The following is a 16,476-nucleotide window of genomic DNA, read 5'->3' as shown; positions in this document are numbered from 1 at the left end:
AGGATTAAACACATGCACCATCAGGCTTAACAGTATATCTTCTTTTTTTTTTTTTTTTAAGATTTATTTATTTATTATATGTAAGTACACTGTAGCTATCTTCAAACACCCCCAGAAGAGGGCATCAGATCTCATTTCGGGTGGTTGTGAGCCACCATGTGGTTTCTGGGATTTGAACTCAGGACCTTTAGAAGAGCAGTCAGTGCTCTTAACCGCTGAGCCATCTCTCCAGCCCGTATATCTTCTTTTTTAAGATTATTTGATTCATAGGGGTGCTTTGCCTGCACATATGTCTGTATACCACATGCATGCCTAGTACTTGAGGAAGAAGTGGTTAGGTTCTAGGTAGTTGCTGGGAATCGAACCCTGATCTTTGAAAGAAGTACTCTTAACCACGGAGCCACTTTCCCGCTCCAACGGTCTATCCTTTTTTTAAAAAAAATAATTATTTATTATTATATGTAAGTATACTGTAGCTGTCTTCAGACACACCAGAAGAGGGCATCAGATCTCATTACGGACGTTTGTGAGCCACCATGTGGTTGCTGGGATTTGAACTCAGGACCTTTGGAAGAGCAGTCAGTGCTCTTAACCACTGTGCCATCTCTCCAGCCCCAACTGAACCCTCCGCGGTGCTGACTGATGAATCAGAACCTGATATTTGTGGGAAGGTTGGGAGGCTGCAGATGCAGAGTCTGATGAGAACTTATTTTTGACCATTCAGCCTCCCTAAATAGCCATTCCTTGCCCACTTGTGAGTGTCTGACCTAACATCCTGGAACAGATAAAACCTCTCAGAATGCATTAACTTTACAACCTTTACTATCCACCAACTAAAAGGCTAAATAAATGTCATCAGATAATATCGCAGGCGCGTAGCCCAGATTCCTCGGCTTTGCTATAGCTACGTAGCCACCACTGCTGTATCTGAAAAAGTGACTTGACTGCCAGGCAGTGGTGGTGGTGACGTCTGCCTTTAATTCCAGGACTGAGGAGGCAAGGGCAGGTGGAACACGTTTGAGGCCAACATGGTCTACAGAGAGAGTTCCAGGGCAGCTAGGGTTATACAGAGAAACCCTGTCTCAAAAACAAAATTTAAAAAAAAAAAAAAGTAAGAAGGAAGGAAGGAAGGAAGGAAAGAAAGAAAGGGAAAAAGAAAGAAAAGTGCTTTGACTTCCAACTTTTCTCTGTTACTAAAAACACTAACTAAATGGGTATCCTTCAGCCACAGTCATTCAGACTGAGCTCCAGAAGTTCTATCCCCCTGGGGCGGGAGCAGTGAAAGCCACATTTTGCAAGGACGCTGAGGTCTAGGAGCCCTGGGCCCTCACTTACCCAGTTTAGCCGTCAGCAAGGCTGATCTCCAGGCAGTCCAGCTGCTGTGAACCCTGCACAGACTCACTGAGGAAGTTACACAGCAGCTGCAACAGCTCGGCTCCAAAGCGTGATTTTCGATTCAACTGTCCTATTTCAAACGCTCTGTGCCAGACTTTTTTGCCACGATAAAGCCTTCTCGAACATCAGCTGCCATTTTTACCCAGGCGCGAGTGGGAACACTTCCCCGGAGTGCCCTCGGGCCTGGGATGAGGGAGAGGCTATTACAGCACAAGGACTGCTGGTCAGGATGCAGGCACAGCTTCCACAGCCTCCCTCTGGGACTAGGAGGAGGGGCTCTTTCCGTGGTTTTTGTTTAGTTATTTATGTGTGTGAGTATTTTACTGGAGTGTAGTTGTCTGTGCACATTAGTGCAGTGCCCATGAAGACCAGAACGGGACGCTGGATCACCTGGGACTAATTACTAATGATTGGGAGCTGCTACGTGAGTGCTGAGATTGGAACCTAGATCTTCTGGAGAAAGAACTCTCACTCTCTCTTTCCCCTCCAAGTCCCCCTCCTCCCTCCCTCCCTCCTTCCCTCTCTCCCTCTCTCTCTCTCTCTCTCTCTCTCTCTCACACACACACACACACACACACACTCACAGGTGATAATAACCATGTAACCCACTCTTTTCTAAAGCAGGGTGACGTTCACCGAGGAACAAGAGCCCTGCCGCATGCTTTGGCAATGACTTTTATGGGCCTTGGAGCGCAAGTATCATAGCAGTATAGTCTCCCACCAAAAAAATACATAGAAAAAAAAAAAAACCCAGGCCAAGCATGAATTCACACGAGCGCCTCTGCTAACTGTTCTAGGGACTGTCTCTGTTGGAAGAACAGAGGCGTTGCCAGCATTCACCAGACAGCAACCCCTCTAGAGAAACCTCAGCCCTGCAGCAGACTCTGCGCTCAGACACTACCACAGGACACTACTGCTTCTCTCGACTGCCAGGTCTAGGAGCTGAAGACATTCCATAAGGCCAGAGCTGGGCATGTCTGTCCTCTGTAGCTCAGGCTGACTTGGAAGTCCTGATCCTCCTCTCTTTGCTGGGACTGCAAGCACGCATTGCCACACCGGGTCTAGGCAGTGCTGGGGATGGAACCCTGGGCTTCATAAATGCCAGGCAAGCGCTCTACCCACTGAGCCACACTCCCAGCCTAGCAAAAAGGGATCCACTGGTTTTGTTCTCTCCCTCCCACTCCCACCCCAGCCCTTGAATACCAGGTCTATTTGGTTTTGTTTTCGGGGTGTTAGGGAATCTACTTGGGGCCTTTCACATAGTAGACAGGCTCTCTGCTGCTGGGCCTTGATCCCAGCCCAACCAGTCAATGCTCCTTCTCCCTCCCTCCTCCTATTTATTTATTTATTTATTTATTGTAACCCTCACAACATTCTCTTCAAACGTGGCGTGAGCCGGGTGTGGCAGTGTACGCTTGCGATCCCAGCACTTGGAGGACTGCGGGCTCTCAGGCAGCTTGGGTTATATAGTGACGCTCAACCTCGAAAACAGACAAATAAACCAAAGCCAGAAAAATAAAATCATGATAGAGAAGACTGTTTTGTTTCCAGCACTTAAAATAGGGTTTCTTTGGCTCGCTCATCCCAACCACAGTCCGTCAAGGCAGTAACTCAAGCAGGCATGGGGGAGGGGTGGGGGAGTGTGGGGATACATGACATGAACGGGGTGGGGGTGGGGAGGAGGATGGGGTGGGGGCGGGTACGGCTTACTGCCTTGTTCCTCAGTCTTGCTCCCACAACTCAGGCCCACATGCCTAGGAGTGCCAGCACCCCCCTCCCCACACACACACCGTCAGTCACTCATCAAGACCATGTCTCAGGCCATGTCTCACTCGCTTGCCCACAGGCGGAGCCGATGGAGGTAATTCCTCAGTCGGATTCTTTCTTCCTAGACATGGGTAAGTTTGTATCAAATTGCCAGAAACTAACAATGCGTGCACCTGGGAGTCAGGGCCGACTTCCAAGGGTTGGTTCTCTCGCGCTGCTCTCGGGGTCCTGGAGACCACACTCAGCGTCCGGCTTAGCGGCAAGCCCCCTTCCCTCACTGAGCCACAGTGCTGCCCATTCTTAGCTCTTTTTCCCAGCCCTTGAATACATTTCCTATCTCTTAAAGCCCAGAGGTGCGCCGGGGTGTTGCTGTTCGCATCCACAACACAGCGTGGATACACACTCCGCTCCGGAAGCACTCCCGGAAGGCAGGACGGACGGCGCATGCTCACTGCTTCACGGACTCCTGTCTCCCTCGGTACTGTGTGGCCAACAGGTACACCTCCGAAGACTCTTTCCGGCTGGCCTCCGGCTTCACGACCCTTGTGCTCCGGAACTCCTGGGTCAGTCTCCTCTGCAGCAGGTGGCTTTTACTCCCGGCCCAGGTCTTACACAGAAGTGTCCCCCCCGGATGCAGGATGTCCACAGCCATGTCCACAAGGGTCAGGCACAGTCTTATGAGCCTGTCGTGATCGAGGTCTCGGATCCCAGTGGCATTTGGGGCCATGTCACTCAGGATCACATCCGCTCTCCTTCTGGGAAGCAGTTCTAAAATTTTCTGGAAAGTTCTGGGGTCAGTCACATCAGCAGGGCAGAGAAAAGTTGCTCCTGCCAAAGGGAATATGTGGAGAAGATCGACCCCAAGCACGAAGCCCACGGGAGAGCTGGAATCTACGGAAGTAACAACATGTTATTACACCACGAATCTTTCTACCAACATACAAAAGGAAGTCAGGCACTAAGACCAAGGATGACAGCTAACATGCATACATATGCACAAAAGACCTTCTGTATGAAGACGCATGAGTTAGATGTAAGGGCACAGGCTATAATATCAGCACTCAGGAGCCTGAGGCAGGAGGACTGTCACAAGTTCAAGGCTACTTTGAGCTACCAAGTGAGATCTTGTCTCTCAAAGCTGATAAAAATAAAGACATGTAGTAGAGTACAGTGTGTCTATTCTCCTTGGCACAGCGGGGGAAGCTGAGACCCGGAAAGGAAATGGTCTTGTCATCATTGTGACTGACAAGCAGAGGCAGGACGGCAGCCAAGGTGCTGAATTCCACTTTGCTGTCAGTTCACTACTCTAGGTTCCTCTTCTCCAGAATTCTTCTTCCAAATGACTATTTTATTTGTGTATTCTTTGGTTCTAAAATGGGAATCTCACTAGGTAGCCCAGGCTAGCCCAAAACGTAAGTTCCTGATTTAACACAGTGAGTGCTTGAGGTTACAGGTGGGTACCACCATGTCCAGCTCCCAACAATCTTTTTGTTTTTATGTTTGTTTGTTTGCTTGCTTGCTTTTTGTTCCTTGAGAAAAATCTCACTATGTAGCCCAGGCTAGCCTCAAATTCAGAGAACTGATGCCTCTGCCTCTAAAGGATAGAATCAAAGGCATGTGAGACCATGCTCTGCTGTTTTGTTCTCTAGATTTATTATTTATTTACATATGTGTAGATGTACACTCAAGTGCAGGTGTCTATAGAGTCCAGGGCCGGGATGTGAAGTTAAGGAGGTTGGGAGCTGCCTGGCATGGGTGCTGGGAACTGAACTTGAGTCCTCTGTGAGAGCGGTGCGCTCTCCAGCCCTTCATTTTTGGCTTTTGGTTCTTTGAGAACCACGTGACTCGGGCCTGGAATTCCTGGTTCTCCTGCCTCCACCTCCAGAGTGCTGGGATCACAGACGTGGCCACCACAGCCGGACAATGTCCAGGTGCCGCTGTGTTCTCTCTTTCCTATTTGGGTACCATTTCTCACACACACACACACACACACACACACTGAGAACACAGCCTACCGCAGTCCCAGAATAAGAAGTCCAGAGGCCCGGTGAGACCTCCATGAGCTCCGGGGTTTCAGGACACATGAACAGTCCTGTCTCCAAACCCTGCTCTCTTGGGGTTTCTACTGCTGTGATGAAAACACCCATGACCAAAAATCAAGCTGGAGAAAGGTTTATTTGACTTACACATCACTGTCATTGAAGGCAGGACAGGACAGGAACTCAATCAAGGATGGAGCCTAGAGGCAGAAGCTGCTGATACGGAAGCCATGGCAGAGTGCTGCTAACTGTCTGCTCCCGCTGGCTCGCTCAGCCTTCTTTCTTATAGAACCAAGGACCCTTAGCCCAGGATGGCACCACCGGCAATCAGCCCTCCCCCATCAACCACTAATGAAGAAAATGCCCTACATCCTGATCTTCTATAATATATAATATAATATATATTGTATATATAATAATAATAATATAATATAATCTCAACTAAGAAACCGCCTCCATGAGACTGGCCTAGAGCGCATGTTTCTTGATTGATGATTGACATGAGAGGGACCTGATCTTCTATAATATATAACATATTATATATATAATAATAATATAATAATAATAATATAATATAATATAACCTCAACTAAGAAACCGCCTCCATGAGACTGGCCTAGAGCGCATGTTTCTTGATTGATGATTGACATGAGAGGGACCAGCCCACAATGAGCCGTGCCACCCCCTGGGCAGGCAGTCCTGAGATGGGTAAGAAAACAGGCTGAGCAAGCCAAGAGAACAAGCCAGAAAGCAGAGTGCCGCCATGCCCCTGCCTCAGTACCTGTCTCTGACTTCCCTTCATATTAGCTGGAAGAAACCCTTTGCTACCCGCGTTGTTCTGGTCACGGTGCTTATCACAGCGACAGAAAGGAAAGCAAGCCGGTACTGTTTGGTTTTCTGGGGTTTTTTTTGTTTTGAGAGGGGAACACAGAACAAAGCCTAGAATCATGTGTGTGAGATGTGCAAGTGGGCACACACCCACAGCACACTTGTGGTGTCCACAGGTGTCAATTCTTTCCACAGTGTAAGTCCTGGGGAGAGAACTCAGGCCGTCAGCCTTAGTGGCACACACCATTCCCCCACCAAGCCAGTGGTTCTCAACCTTCCTAACGCTGGCTGTGACCCTTTAACACAGCTCCACATATTGTGGAGACCACCCCCACCATAGTTATTTTTGTTGCTACTTCATCACTCTAATTTTAACGCTGTTATGAATCATAATGTAAATATCTGATATGCATGATTATCTGATATGTGACCCCCCAAGGGGTGGCGACCCACAGGCTGGGAACCATTGCTGCCTACGCCGTCTTCATAGCACCACCACCCTCTGCCCTTTTTTCTTTCTTTCTTTCTTTTCTTTTCTTTCTTTCTTTCTTTCTTTTTTTTTTTTTTTTTTTTTTTGGTTTTTTGGATTTGGTATTTTCGAGACAGGGTTTCTCTGTATAGCCCTGGCTGTCCTGGAACTCATTCTGTAGACCAGGCTGTCCTGAACTCAGAAATCCCCTGCCTCTGCCTCCCAGAGTGCTAGGATTACAGGTGTACACCACCACCGCCCGGCTGCCCCTTTTCTCTGACTGCCAGCATACCGTGTAGCTGGGATGATCTTGAACTTCTAATCCTGCTTCACCTCGTAGGCCCGCAGGAGCCTAATTTAACTCAGCAGCTGCGTCCCGTACCCAGCCTGTGTTCTATTTCTCTAACTCTCATCTCTAAACCTACTTAGAAAGATCCTCAAACAATGTCTCTGGGTAACGAGCTACTCACTAGTATTCCCTCCAGTTTACAGTAATCAGAGGAGCTGGAAGAAACTGCAGGTCCCACCTGCGCCTGTGGCGTTGACGCTCTGCACAGCCACCTGACTCCAGGCTCCCGGAGCTGCCCCGCAGTCCAGCACCCGGAGACCAGGCCTCAGGATATGATGCTTCTCATTCATCTCCAGGAGCTTGAAGGCGCTGCGGCAGCGGTAACTCTCCACCTTTGCGGCCTTTACAAACGGGTCCTTGAGATGCCGCATCAGCCACAGGTGCTCGGCGCCCGTCCGGCCCTTGTAGTGACGCGCTGCTGTGTGTAACCTCCGAACATTAAGGGGAATGCCTACCAGCCTCGGATACCTGAAATGGTGGGAAAGGAGTTAGCAGGTGGACATGACAGAGAGGCAAGCAGGTCTTGGTTCAACCTACCTTTTTTTCTGCATCTGTATGTGCGGTATGCATGCACACATGTGTATTAGCATGTGTCTGCGTGTATATGGGGTCCCAAAGTAGAGAAGGGGCATCCTTGGCTTGCTCTCTACCTTACGTATTGAGGTAAGGTCTCCAACCTGCCAGTCTATCTCGCCAGCTTTCTCCAGGGACCCCTTTTCCCTGCTTCCCCAGCACTGGCGTTACATTTAGTCAGCACAAAGTCCAGTATTTTGTAGGTTCTGGGCATCCGAACTCCAATCCTCACGCATGCACAGCTTTATCCGCGGAGCCCATACACCTATCACTACGTTGCCTGCCTCACTCACTTCTGTACATGAAAAAAAACATCGTACACCGGTGTCCCGTTCCCCGGGACGAAGGTCGCCAGGGTCCTTCTGCAACACAACTCACTGAGCTCCCCACTACTGTCATCCACTCCGTTCCTGCATGCAACAGGCGCCCTTTTAGTGCAAGAGGACCTGGTAACTCCACTCACCCGGCCATGGCTGCTTGCTAGCGGTTTCCTCCTGCCGCCGGAAGTCCCGCCCTCGCTTTCAAGCGAGGCTCCGCCCCGGGAAACTCTGGCTGGAGCGCGAAGGTAAGCATGGTTCTCAGCATTTGAGACCCGGGTGTGGGAGAGACGCGGTAGATCGGGAGTGCTGGAGTTCCGGGGAGGGAAGGAGGCGGAAGGACTAGGGAGCTGCTTCAAGCCCACCAGGAAAACTGGGGTGCTGGGTAGACCTGAGGTCGGGAAGACCAGGGAGAACTACAGAAAGTAGGGAGCAGAAATGAGAGGAGGGATTGGACCTGGGCGGTGTGGTGCATGGGCAGTTTGCAGCCGGACTGTACCGGGCTCAGCCCCTGGAAGGGGAGTCTAGGGAACGGCATTTGCAGAGTGCCCCCTGCAGGCAGGTTCTGGGCTCTGCACTCCATGTGCATTGTCTCCAACACCTGCAACAGTTGACCTCAATTCAGAACGGATGGTTATCACCCCAAACCCCTAGCATTTGAAAGTTCTCTGACACGCATCCGATTTACCATCTATCACAGTTACCTGCACTGACGGGACACTAAACTGATGTCCAGAGCACCCTAGTTTGCCTATAGGCTCTGCCATTTGACCCCGTTTCAAATTTAGACCAAGCATTAGATTTCTCCTCAGAAAATAAGAAAGTAAGTCTTACACTGTTCTTAGTCTTACTATATGGTTCAACTTTTGAAAACAAGGTTGATTGAAGCTGGGATGATAGACGCCTGTGAAATGCTTACCTCCCGTGCATGAGAACCTGAGTTGGAGACTCAGAACCCACATAAAAAACCAGTGTGTCGTGCACCTGTAACCTACCTCAGTGCCAGGAAACAGATTGTCTGGTCCCTGGAGCAGTTCTCGCTGAATCTATGCGCTACAGGCTCCAATGAAAGACCCTGTCTAATTCATATGCATAGGTATGTATGTATGTATGTATATATGCAGAGATAGATAGATAGATAGATAGACAGACAGATAGATAGACAGACAGATAGAGATGGCTCCGTGGTTAAGAGTACTTGGTGCTGTTGTATTTTGATTCCCAGCACCCACGTAAGGTGGCTTACAACTGCCTATAACTCCAAATTTAGAGGATCCATCATCCTCTTCTGGGTAGCCACATGAATTTGTGCATACAGAGCCAAATAACCACATACTTAAATATATGTACATACATACATACATACATACAAGCAAAAGTATGAGCTGCTCCAGGAGAGGGAGGACTGAAATCAGGTTCACAGCACCCAAATAGTGGCTCACAACCATCTTTAACTCTAGTTCCAAGGGAGCCAACCCCCTTTTCTGACCTCCTTGGCTATCCCGGAACTCACTCTGTAGACCGGGCTGGCCTGGAGTTCAGAGATCTGCCTGCTTCTTCCTCCTGAGTGCTGAGATTAAAGGCATGCACCACCTTGCCTGACTAAATCTTTTTTTATATATGGAAAAAAAACTGTACAGCAGAGAGCAATTGAGGAAGGCACTGGATGTCAACTGTGGTCCCCACACACAGGGAGGGACACCCACGTGCATACGTGTACACACGAAGGCTAATCAGCCATCCATACCCATGGACTCAGTGTTAGACCAATTCAACTGGTAAATCAAAAGTAGTCCCCAGCCCCAATTAACCTTGTCTGTAAGACCCCCAATTAATAAGCCCATCATGGTGTGAGCTAAGGTATTTCCATTTGCAGAAGGGAAACAGTATGGGGACTGTATGTCTGAAGCAATGCCAATCAACAGAGCCATAGCCACGCCCATTCTACCGGATTCCAATCTGTGTCCTCACAGCTCACTTCACTGAGACCCGTACCTGAGCTTGCTGCGACAGGGACACGCCCATCATTCTTCACTCTGGCACGTTGAGGCAGGAAGATTATGAGTTTAAGTCCAGACTGGAGTAGATGGCACACCTCTGTCTTATTTAAAATACTTGCAGACTAAATCACTCATCTGTAAGGAATGTGAGGGCCTTTGTCATTACTCAACTACATGAAAACGATGTACATGGTTTGCATGTGAAGTGGGCTGGAGGATGTCTGTAAGTTACAGGCAGACGTGCCATTTCATAGAAGAGATTTCATCGTGCTTCGATTCTGGTATCCGTGGCAGGGCGGGGTGTCCTGGTACCAGTCTCCTGTGGATATGAAAGACAGCTGTGTGCAGCTGGTGCTTACTAAGAGATGGCTGACTTTGCTGAGTTAGGAAGCCAGTGTCTCAGGACAGGACAGTCAGGGCTCAGGCCAGTGCTAAGACACTCTTCTGCCTCGGCACCAGGCCCCAGCTCCAAATCCTTTTCCTTTTCTTTCCCTTTCTTCTTATTCTTTTCTTTAAATTAACTGTTTTGGGTTTTTTGTTTTTTGTTTTTGTTTTGTTTTGTTGTTTGTTTTTGAGACAGGGTTTCTCTGTATAGCCCTGGCTGTCCTGGAACTCACTCTGTAGACCAGGCTGACCTCAAACTCAGAAATCCACCTGCCTCTGCCTCCCAAGTGCTGGGATTAAAGGTGTGTGCCACCACTGCCTGGTTAAGATTAACTTATATTGTGCACATTTAGGGTTTTTAAAAAGGTTGATTTTTGGGTTCATTGATGTTTTGCCTACAAGTATGTCTGTAAGGAGCCATATCCCCTGGAGCTGGAGCTACAGACACTTAGGGCTCCCATGTGCTTGCTGGGAATCGAACCTGGTGCCTCTGAAAGAGCAACTAGTGCTCTTAAGCACTGAACCATCTCTCCAGTGGGAATGTAGGAGTTTTGTTGGAAGAGGGCATCAGAACTGGAGTTACAGTTGTGAGCCACCATGTGGATGCTAGGAATGGACCCACAGTCCTCTGCAACAGCAGCTAGTCCTCTTAACCACTGCCATCTCTCCAGCCCTTGTTTAAATTACTTTTGTTTGTTTATTTAATGTGAGTACACTGTTGCTCTCTTCAGACAACCAGCAGACAGCATCCGATCCCATTATATAGATGGTTGTGAGCCACCATGTGGTTGCTGGGAATTGAACTCAGGATCTCTGGAAGAGCAGCCAGTACTCTTGACAGCTAAGCCATCTCTCCAGCCCTAAGTTACTTTTCTTATACACTGCAACCTCTTAAGAGGGTCCCAGTTTCTAGATCCCGCCTTAGCCAGATGAGGTCAAGGAAACAATAAAAGTAGTAAGAAGCTTGGACTGGGGGCTAGGAAGGTGGCTCAGTGGTAGAGCCCCTGCCTAGAATCCCCCAGGGAGGGGCTGGGGGCGTGGCTCAGTGGTAGAGCCCCTGCCTAGAATCCTCCAATGAGGGGCTGGGGTGTGGCTCAGTGGTAGAGCCCCTGCCTAGACTCCCCCAGGGAGGGGGCTGGGGGCGTGGCTCAGTGGTAGAGCCCCTGCCTAGAATCCCCCAGGGAGGGACTGGGGGCGTGGCTCAGTGGTAGGGCCCCTGCCTAGAATCTACCAGGGAGGGGCTGGGGGCGTGGCTCAGTGGTAGAACCCCTGCCTAGAATCCCTCAGTGAGGGGCTGGGGCGTGGCTCAGTAATAGAGCCCCTGCCTAGAATCCCTCAGTGAGGGGCTGGGACGTGGCTCAGTAATAGAGCCCCTGCCTAGCATGCTCAAGGTTTTGAGTTCTTTCCCCAGAACTCAAATAAATAGACAGACAGACAGACAGACAGACAGACAGATGAAAAGGGGACCTCAAAGGCACATTTGTACATGGCCTGCTAAGGCACAGGCTGTATCCTGTGACTATGTACCTACCAGTAGGCCATACCATCCACCTCTCCCAGAGTGTCTCTCCCTCTCTCCTGGCCCCCACAGTACACATATGATGCCTACTCTAACAGACCACAGGCCAATCAGACCCCATTTTCTGATCCTCTTCACAGGACCCAGGAGACGATGAGCACCTCCAGGCTTTATACCCTCGTGCTGGTGCTGCAGCCTCAGCGAGTTCTCCTGGGCATGAAGAAGAGGGGCTTTGGTGCCGGCCGCTGGAATGGCTTTGGGGGCAAGGTGCAGGAAGGAGAGACCATTGAGGACGGGGCTAAGAGGTGAGGGAAACAAAGGTCTGACCACAAAGCCAGCCTAGCTGGGGAGGAAGCCCAAGAGAGTAGGAAACATACTATTGAGATTAACAGATGCTGTGTAGACCAAGCTGGCCTTGAACTCACAGAGATCTACCTGCATTTACTTCCAGAGGGTTGGGATTAAAGGCATGGGCCACCATACCTGGCTTTTAAATTCTCTCTAAGGGTCTGGTTGTTTGTTTGTTTTTGTAATGTGCATTGATGCTTTGCCCACATGTACATCTGTATGAGGATCCTAGATCCACTGGAACTGGAATTAGTGTGAACTGCCATGTGGGTACTAGGACTTGAACCCAGGTCCTCTGGGAGAGCGGTCAGTGCTCTCAGCTGCTAAACCACCTCTCTAGCCCCCTTAAAGGGTCTTTCTACATAGTCCAGGTAGCCTTTAATTTTGTAGCCCAGGTTATTTTTCAAACCCCATATTTTCCTGCTTCAGCCTCCTTTGTGTTGGGGTTACAGGCGTGTGATTCCATGTCTGAATTTATGAAGTTCAAGTTGATTCCTCAACTGGTTCTAGCAATGCCTCTGCATGGTGCCCTCCTAGAACACACACATCACATGCCCTGGGGCCGCAGTCCCATGGCCCTATGCCTGTAAGCATGTGTGCTACGCTCACGAGCTAGCTAATGCCCATGTCCTTCCTTACCCGTCCAGGGAGCTTCTGGAAGAAAGCGGTCTGAGCGTGGATACACTGCACAAGGTGGGCCACATCTCATTTGAGTTTGTGGGTTCCCCTGAGCTGATGGACGTGCATATCTTCTCTACTGACCACGTGCACGGGGCGCCCACAGAGAGCGAAGGTGAGACATGGGCAGGGAAGGACGCCTGGACTCATGTGTCTGCCTAGGAGAAAGGAATTGACTCTTGATGAGTATAGGCACCGACCGAGTCGTCCTATCTTTGCTTAGCGTCTGAACCAGGGGCAGCCAGGCAAAGCAGCCTTGTAGCCCGCGGATGAGTCCATGTCTTTATTTCACAGAATATGGAAATCAGCCAAACACTGGTACGTGAGAGAAGAAGCAGGGTATCTCTGTGAGCTCATAGCCAACCTGATATTCAGAAAAAAAGGGAAGAAGAACCAGGTGGTAGCGGTGTGTGCCTTTAATCCCAGCACTTGGGAGACAGAGGCAGGCAGATTTCTAGTTTGAGGCCAGCCTGGTCTACAGAGTGAGTTCCAGGACAGCCAGGGTTACACAGAGAAACCTGTCTTGAGAAAAAAAGAAGAAGAAGGAGGAGGAGGAAGAGGAAGAAGAAGAAGAAGGAGGAGGAGGAACAGTGACAGTGGCAGGGCGGCAGCAGCAGCAGCTGCAACAATGGCTGGGGTGTATTTCAGTTGGCAGGAGGCCTAATTAGCCCAAAGACCTGAGTTCCATCCCCAGCAGTGACATGAACCATGTGATATTTCATGTCTGCAATCCCAACACAGATTAGGTCTCAGAAACAAGTAAGAAAATAACCAGGTATGTGGAGGCACCTCCATAATCCCAGCAATGTACAGAATGGGTTCTAGTCCAGCCTGAGCTACATAAAATAACCCTGTCAAAACCAAGAGATGGTCAGGAGGATGAGCTATAAAATCAGACCAGGTCCTTTTTCAGATAAACCAGCTAGAGCAGTGCACATTGATAATTCCAGCAACCAGGAAGCTGAGGCAGAGGAGTTACCTTAAATTCAGGACTATCCTGGGTACCATACTCAGTGCCAGGTCAGCCAGAGCTGCAAAGAAAAGTCCCTGTATCCAAGAAAATAAAGCAGGCACAGTGGTGTTGCACACCTGTAAACCCAGCAACCAGGAATCTGAGGCAGGAGGATTGCCAGTCATTCCAGACCAGCTTGGGCTACAGTGTAGAACTCCTGTCTCAAACAGCTCCAGAGGATGAGGAGACAAGGGCTCAGAGGTTAAGAGAACTCACTTGTTAAGAGGACCCATGTGCTTTCACTAGTGCCCAAAGGGCTGCGCTCATGCCTGTCCAGAACAGAGTTCCTGGGGATCTGATGCCCTCTTCTGGTGCCTGTAGGAACTGCATGCATTTGATATCCAGGCCAAAAAATAAAAATAAAAATAAAAAAAGCTCCTACACATAAAATAATTTTTACAAAATGTTTAAAGAGGGGATAACAGTAGAAATCTGGCTCAGCAATAAAGATCACACACTGTTCTTCCAGAGAATCCACTTTTGATTCCCAGCAGCCACCTCAGGTGGCTCAGAACTAATTAACACCAGCTTCAGGGGGGATCCGATGTCTTTGGCCTCTGTGGTCCTACACCAACACATTAACATACATGCAGTTAAAAATAATATAAAACCTGTCAACTTTTTCTTTTGATAAATAACAACCACCACCAAAAATGTCCAAACAGCTGGAGAGAGATTGCAACAGTTAGGAGCACTGGCTGGTCTTCCAAAGGACCCACGTTCAGTCTCCAGCATCTGCACTAATTAGCGTGTGCCCGGCTCTAACGACAGCTCCTCTTCTGGCCTCCTCTAGTATCCACACACTTGTGACATTCATTCACACAGGCATTTTCAGATATATAACAGAGTTCTGTGTTCAAGGCCAGCCAGGGCAAAATGTCTTAAACAGAACAAAATCCCCTAACAGGTATTCACACGGATCCAGGGGTAACTTACCCCTCTCAGGTCAGCTGAAATCTATGTTCTTCCTCTCCCCTCCCCCTCCCCTCTTCACCCCCCACCCCCATTACCCCCCAGGGTAACTTACCCCTCTCAGGTCAGCTGAAATCTATGTTCTTCCTCTCCCCTCCCCCTCCCCTCTTCACCCCCCACCCCCATTACCCCCCCCCATCCAGAAATGCGCCCTCAGTGGTTCCAACTGGACCAGATCCCCTTTGCCGACATGTGGCCGGATGACAGCTACTGGTTCCCGCTCCTGCTTCAGAAGAAGAAGTTCTGTGGGCACTTCAAGTTCCACGATCAAGACACCATCCTCGAGTACTCTCTGCGTGAGGTGAATGGATTCTGATGCAGAGGTCTGGCTGGTTCTGGCGACTCAGGTTGCTGCACAGCCACAAGGTGTCAGTCCAAGCACAAACAGGACTGGTATTTTCTGTTTGCAAGGTGTTGGGGTTGAAATGTGAAATGTCACCAATACACTAAGATGTTCGAATTCTTCTGGTCCTGTTTTAGAAGGTTGCGGCACCTTTAGGAGCCAGAGCCCTGGTGGTGGAACTGAGTCACTGGGGATCAGAGATGGAGGATGGGCCTTGGGGCTCTATAGGTGAGCACCACTTCCTGTCCTCTCACATTCCTGCTACTGTGTCATATCTTCCATGATGACTATATCCCCTAGATGGATAAGCCAAAATAAGCCATTGCTCCCCTAAGCTGCTGTGTGACTACAGCGTCAAGAAGTGGTACAGGCAGCTGGATAGGAGAAAGAGATTCTGTCAGGCCCCCAGCCAGCCAATTCTTCATCTTGTACCACTACCCCAAACAGGGTGGACAGACACCAAAGATGAGGTAAGGACTCTTTTCATGCAGGAGTGACAGTCTAAGTGGAAAGGAGAACCTCTGAAGTGCTTGGCTGGCACAGGATACAGGATGCCAGGCAAGAGCAGGCACGTGAAGAAAAACGGCGGAAAGCAGGGTACCACTGAGCTAAGCTAGAGCCCTGGGTCTCAGGAGGTAGCTGGAGATGGTGTCTCAGCAAAACAAGTGTTCCTCTGGCAGGCGGCTGGGCTGCCAACCAGGACCTGGACTCCAGCTAAGGTCCTGGACTCCTTAGCTGGAGTCCAGGTCCTGAAAGGCTGTGTCCAGGGAGTTATACAGACAGGCACAGGTGTGGCCTCCTAGGCTGAGATTACCGAGCAAATCAGCTAAAGATAACCAAGCAGGAGAGCCTGCAGAACCGGACCAACCAGATCACAGCCGCATCCCCCCCTCTACACATTCCCCTGCTGCTGTGATGGCTGTGGTGAAGCAGGTGCCCCCCTAATGTGGAGGGTGGGGGAGCCAGGACTTCCAGGCTGCACTTAGATGGGGACCTCTCAATGTGGGCGGTATGCAGCAGAAAACATGCAGTTCCACTTCGTGCTGCATCCTAACTGTTCCTGTTTCCCAGAAAACACTTCTCCCTCGGGAAGAGGGCGCCTTTAAGGAAAAGCCCCAGAGGAGGGCTGGACCGATGGATGGGTCAGCAGCACTGCTCTTGCAGAAGACCTGAATCAGTTTCCAGCATTCACAGCAGGGAGCTCATAGCCATCTGTACCTCCAAGTTCAGAAGCTTGCCCCCTTCTCTGGTCCCCACAGGCACCAGCACTCACATGCACATCTCGTGTGTGTGTGTGTGTGTGTGTGTGTGTGTGTGTGTGTGTATAAAATATTATATAATTTTCTTTTTTTACAAGAGCACAAATCTACTTTTATTTATTTACTCTCCATTAATTTAAATCCGGGATGGGTACAGCATCACACGGATTCTGTGTCCAATGGCCTTTGCAGGAAGGTTGCTTCGGAATTTGGCACGAACCATG

At 49.6% G+C, this 16,476-nt stretch overlaps 2 protein-coding genes across 4 annotated transcripts; one reads left to right on the top strand and one right to left on the bottom strand.

Annotated features, from left to right (window-relative positions):
* Window positions 1-2,897: 2,897 nt before the first annotated feature.
* Window positions 2,898-8,358, bottom strand: Mrm2 (mitochondrial rRNA methyltransferase 2). Its single transcript, XM_052168321.1, has 3 exons — window positions 7,884-8,358; window positions 7,026-7,315; window positions 2,898-4,053 (listed from the first exon to the last, which is right to left on the bottom strand). Exons 1-3 carry the CDS (start codon window positions 7,889-7,891, stop codon window positions 3,611-3,613), a joined length of 741 nt encoding a protein of 246 aa, XP_052024281.1. The 5' UTR covers window positions 7,892-8,358; the 3' UTR covers window positions 2,898-3,610.
* Window positions 7,958-15,110, top strand: Nudt1 (nudix hydrolase 1). Of its 3 annotated transcripts, none has more exons than XM_052168324.1 (4): window positions 7,958-7,985; window positions 11,781-11,945; window positions 12,636-12,781; window positions 14,794-15,110. In XM_052168324.1, exons 2-4 carry the CDS (start codon window positions 11,794-11,796, stop codon window positions 14,964-14,966), a joined length of 471 nt encoding a protein of 156 aa, XP_052024284.1. In that variant the 5' UTR covers window positions 7,958-7,985; window positions 11,781-11,793; the 3' UTR covers window positions 14,967-15,110. The 3 variants fall into 3 exon arrangements, with proteins under 3 accessions (XP_052024284.1, XP_052024285.1, XP_052024282.1); XM_052168325.1 differs by lacking the exon at window positions 7,958-7,985 and adding an exon at window positions 8,498-8,560; XM_052168322.1 differs by lacking the exon at window positions 7,958-7,985 and adding an exon at window positions 8,615-8,833.
* The last annotated feature ends 1,366 nt before the right edge of the window (window positions 15,111-16,476 follow it).

Source organism: Apodemus sylvaticus, chromosome 22 (genome assembly GCF_947179515.1).
Source record: "Apodemus sylvaticus chromosome 22, mApoSyl1.1, whole genome shotgun sequence".
NCBI classification, from domain to species: domain Eukaryota; kingdom Metazoa; phylum Chordata; class Mammalia; order Rodentia; family Muridae; genus Apodemus; species Apodemus sylvaticus.
This window is presented reverse-complemented; position numbering and strand designations above follow the sequence as displayed.

Coding starts and splice junctions, on each gene's coding strand:
- Mrm2 (XM_052168321.1), bottom strand. Junction 4,054..7,025: donor CGTCAACGCCACAGGCGCAG/GTGGGACCTGCA, acceptor TTACTTCCGTAG/ATTCCAGCTCTCCCGTGGGC.
- Nudt1 (XM_052168322.1), top strand. Junction 11,946..12,635: donor ATTGAGGACGGGGCTAAGAG/GTGAGGGAAACA, acceptor TTACCCGTCCAG/GGAGCTTCTGGAAGAAAGCG. Junction 12,782..14,793: donor GGCGCCCACAGAGAGCGAAG/GTGAGACATGGG, acceptor CCCCCCATCCAG/AAATGCGCCCTCAGTGGTTC.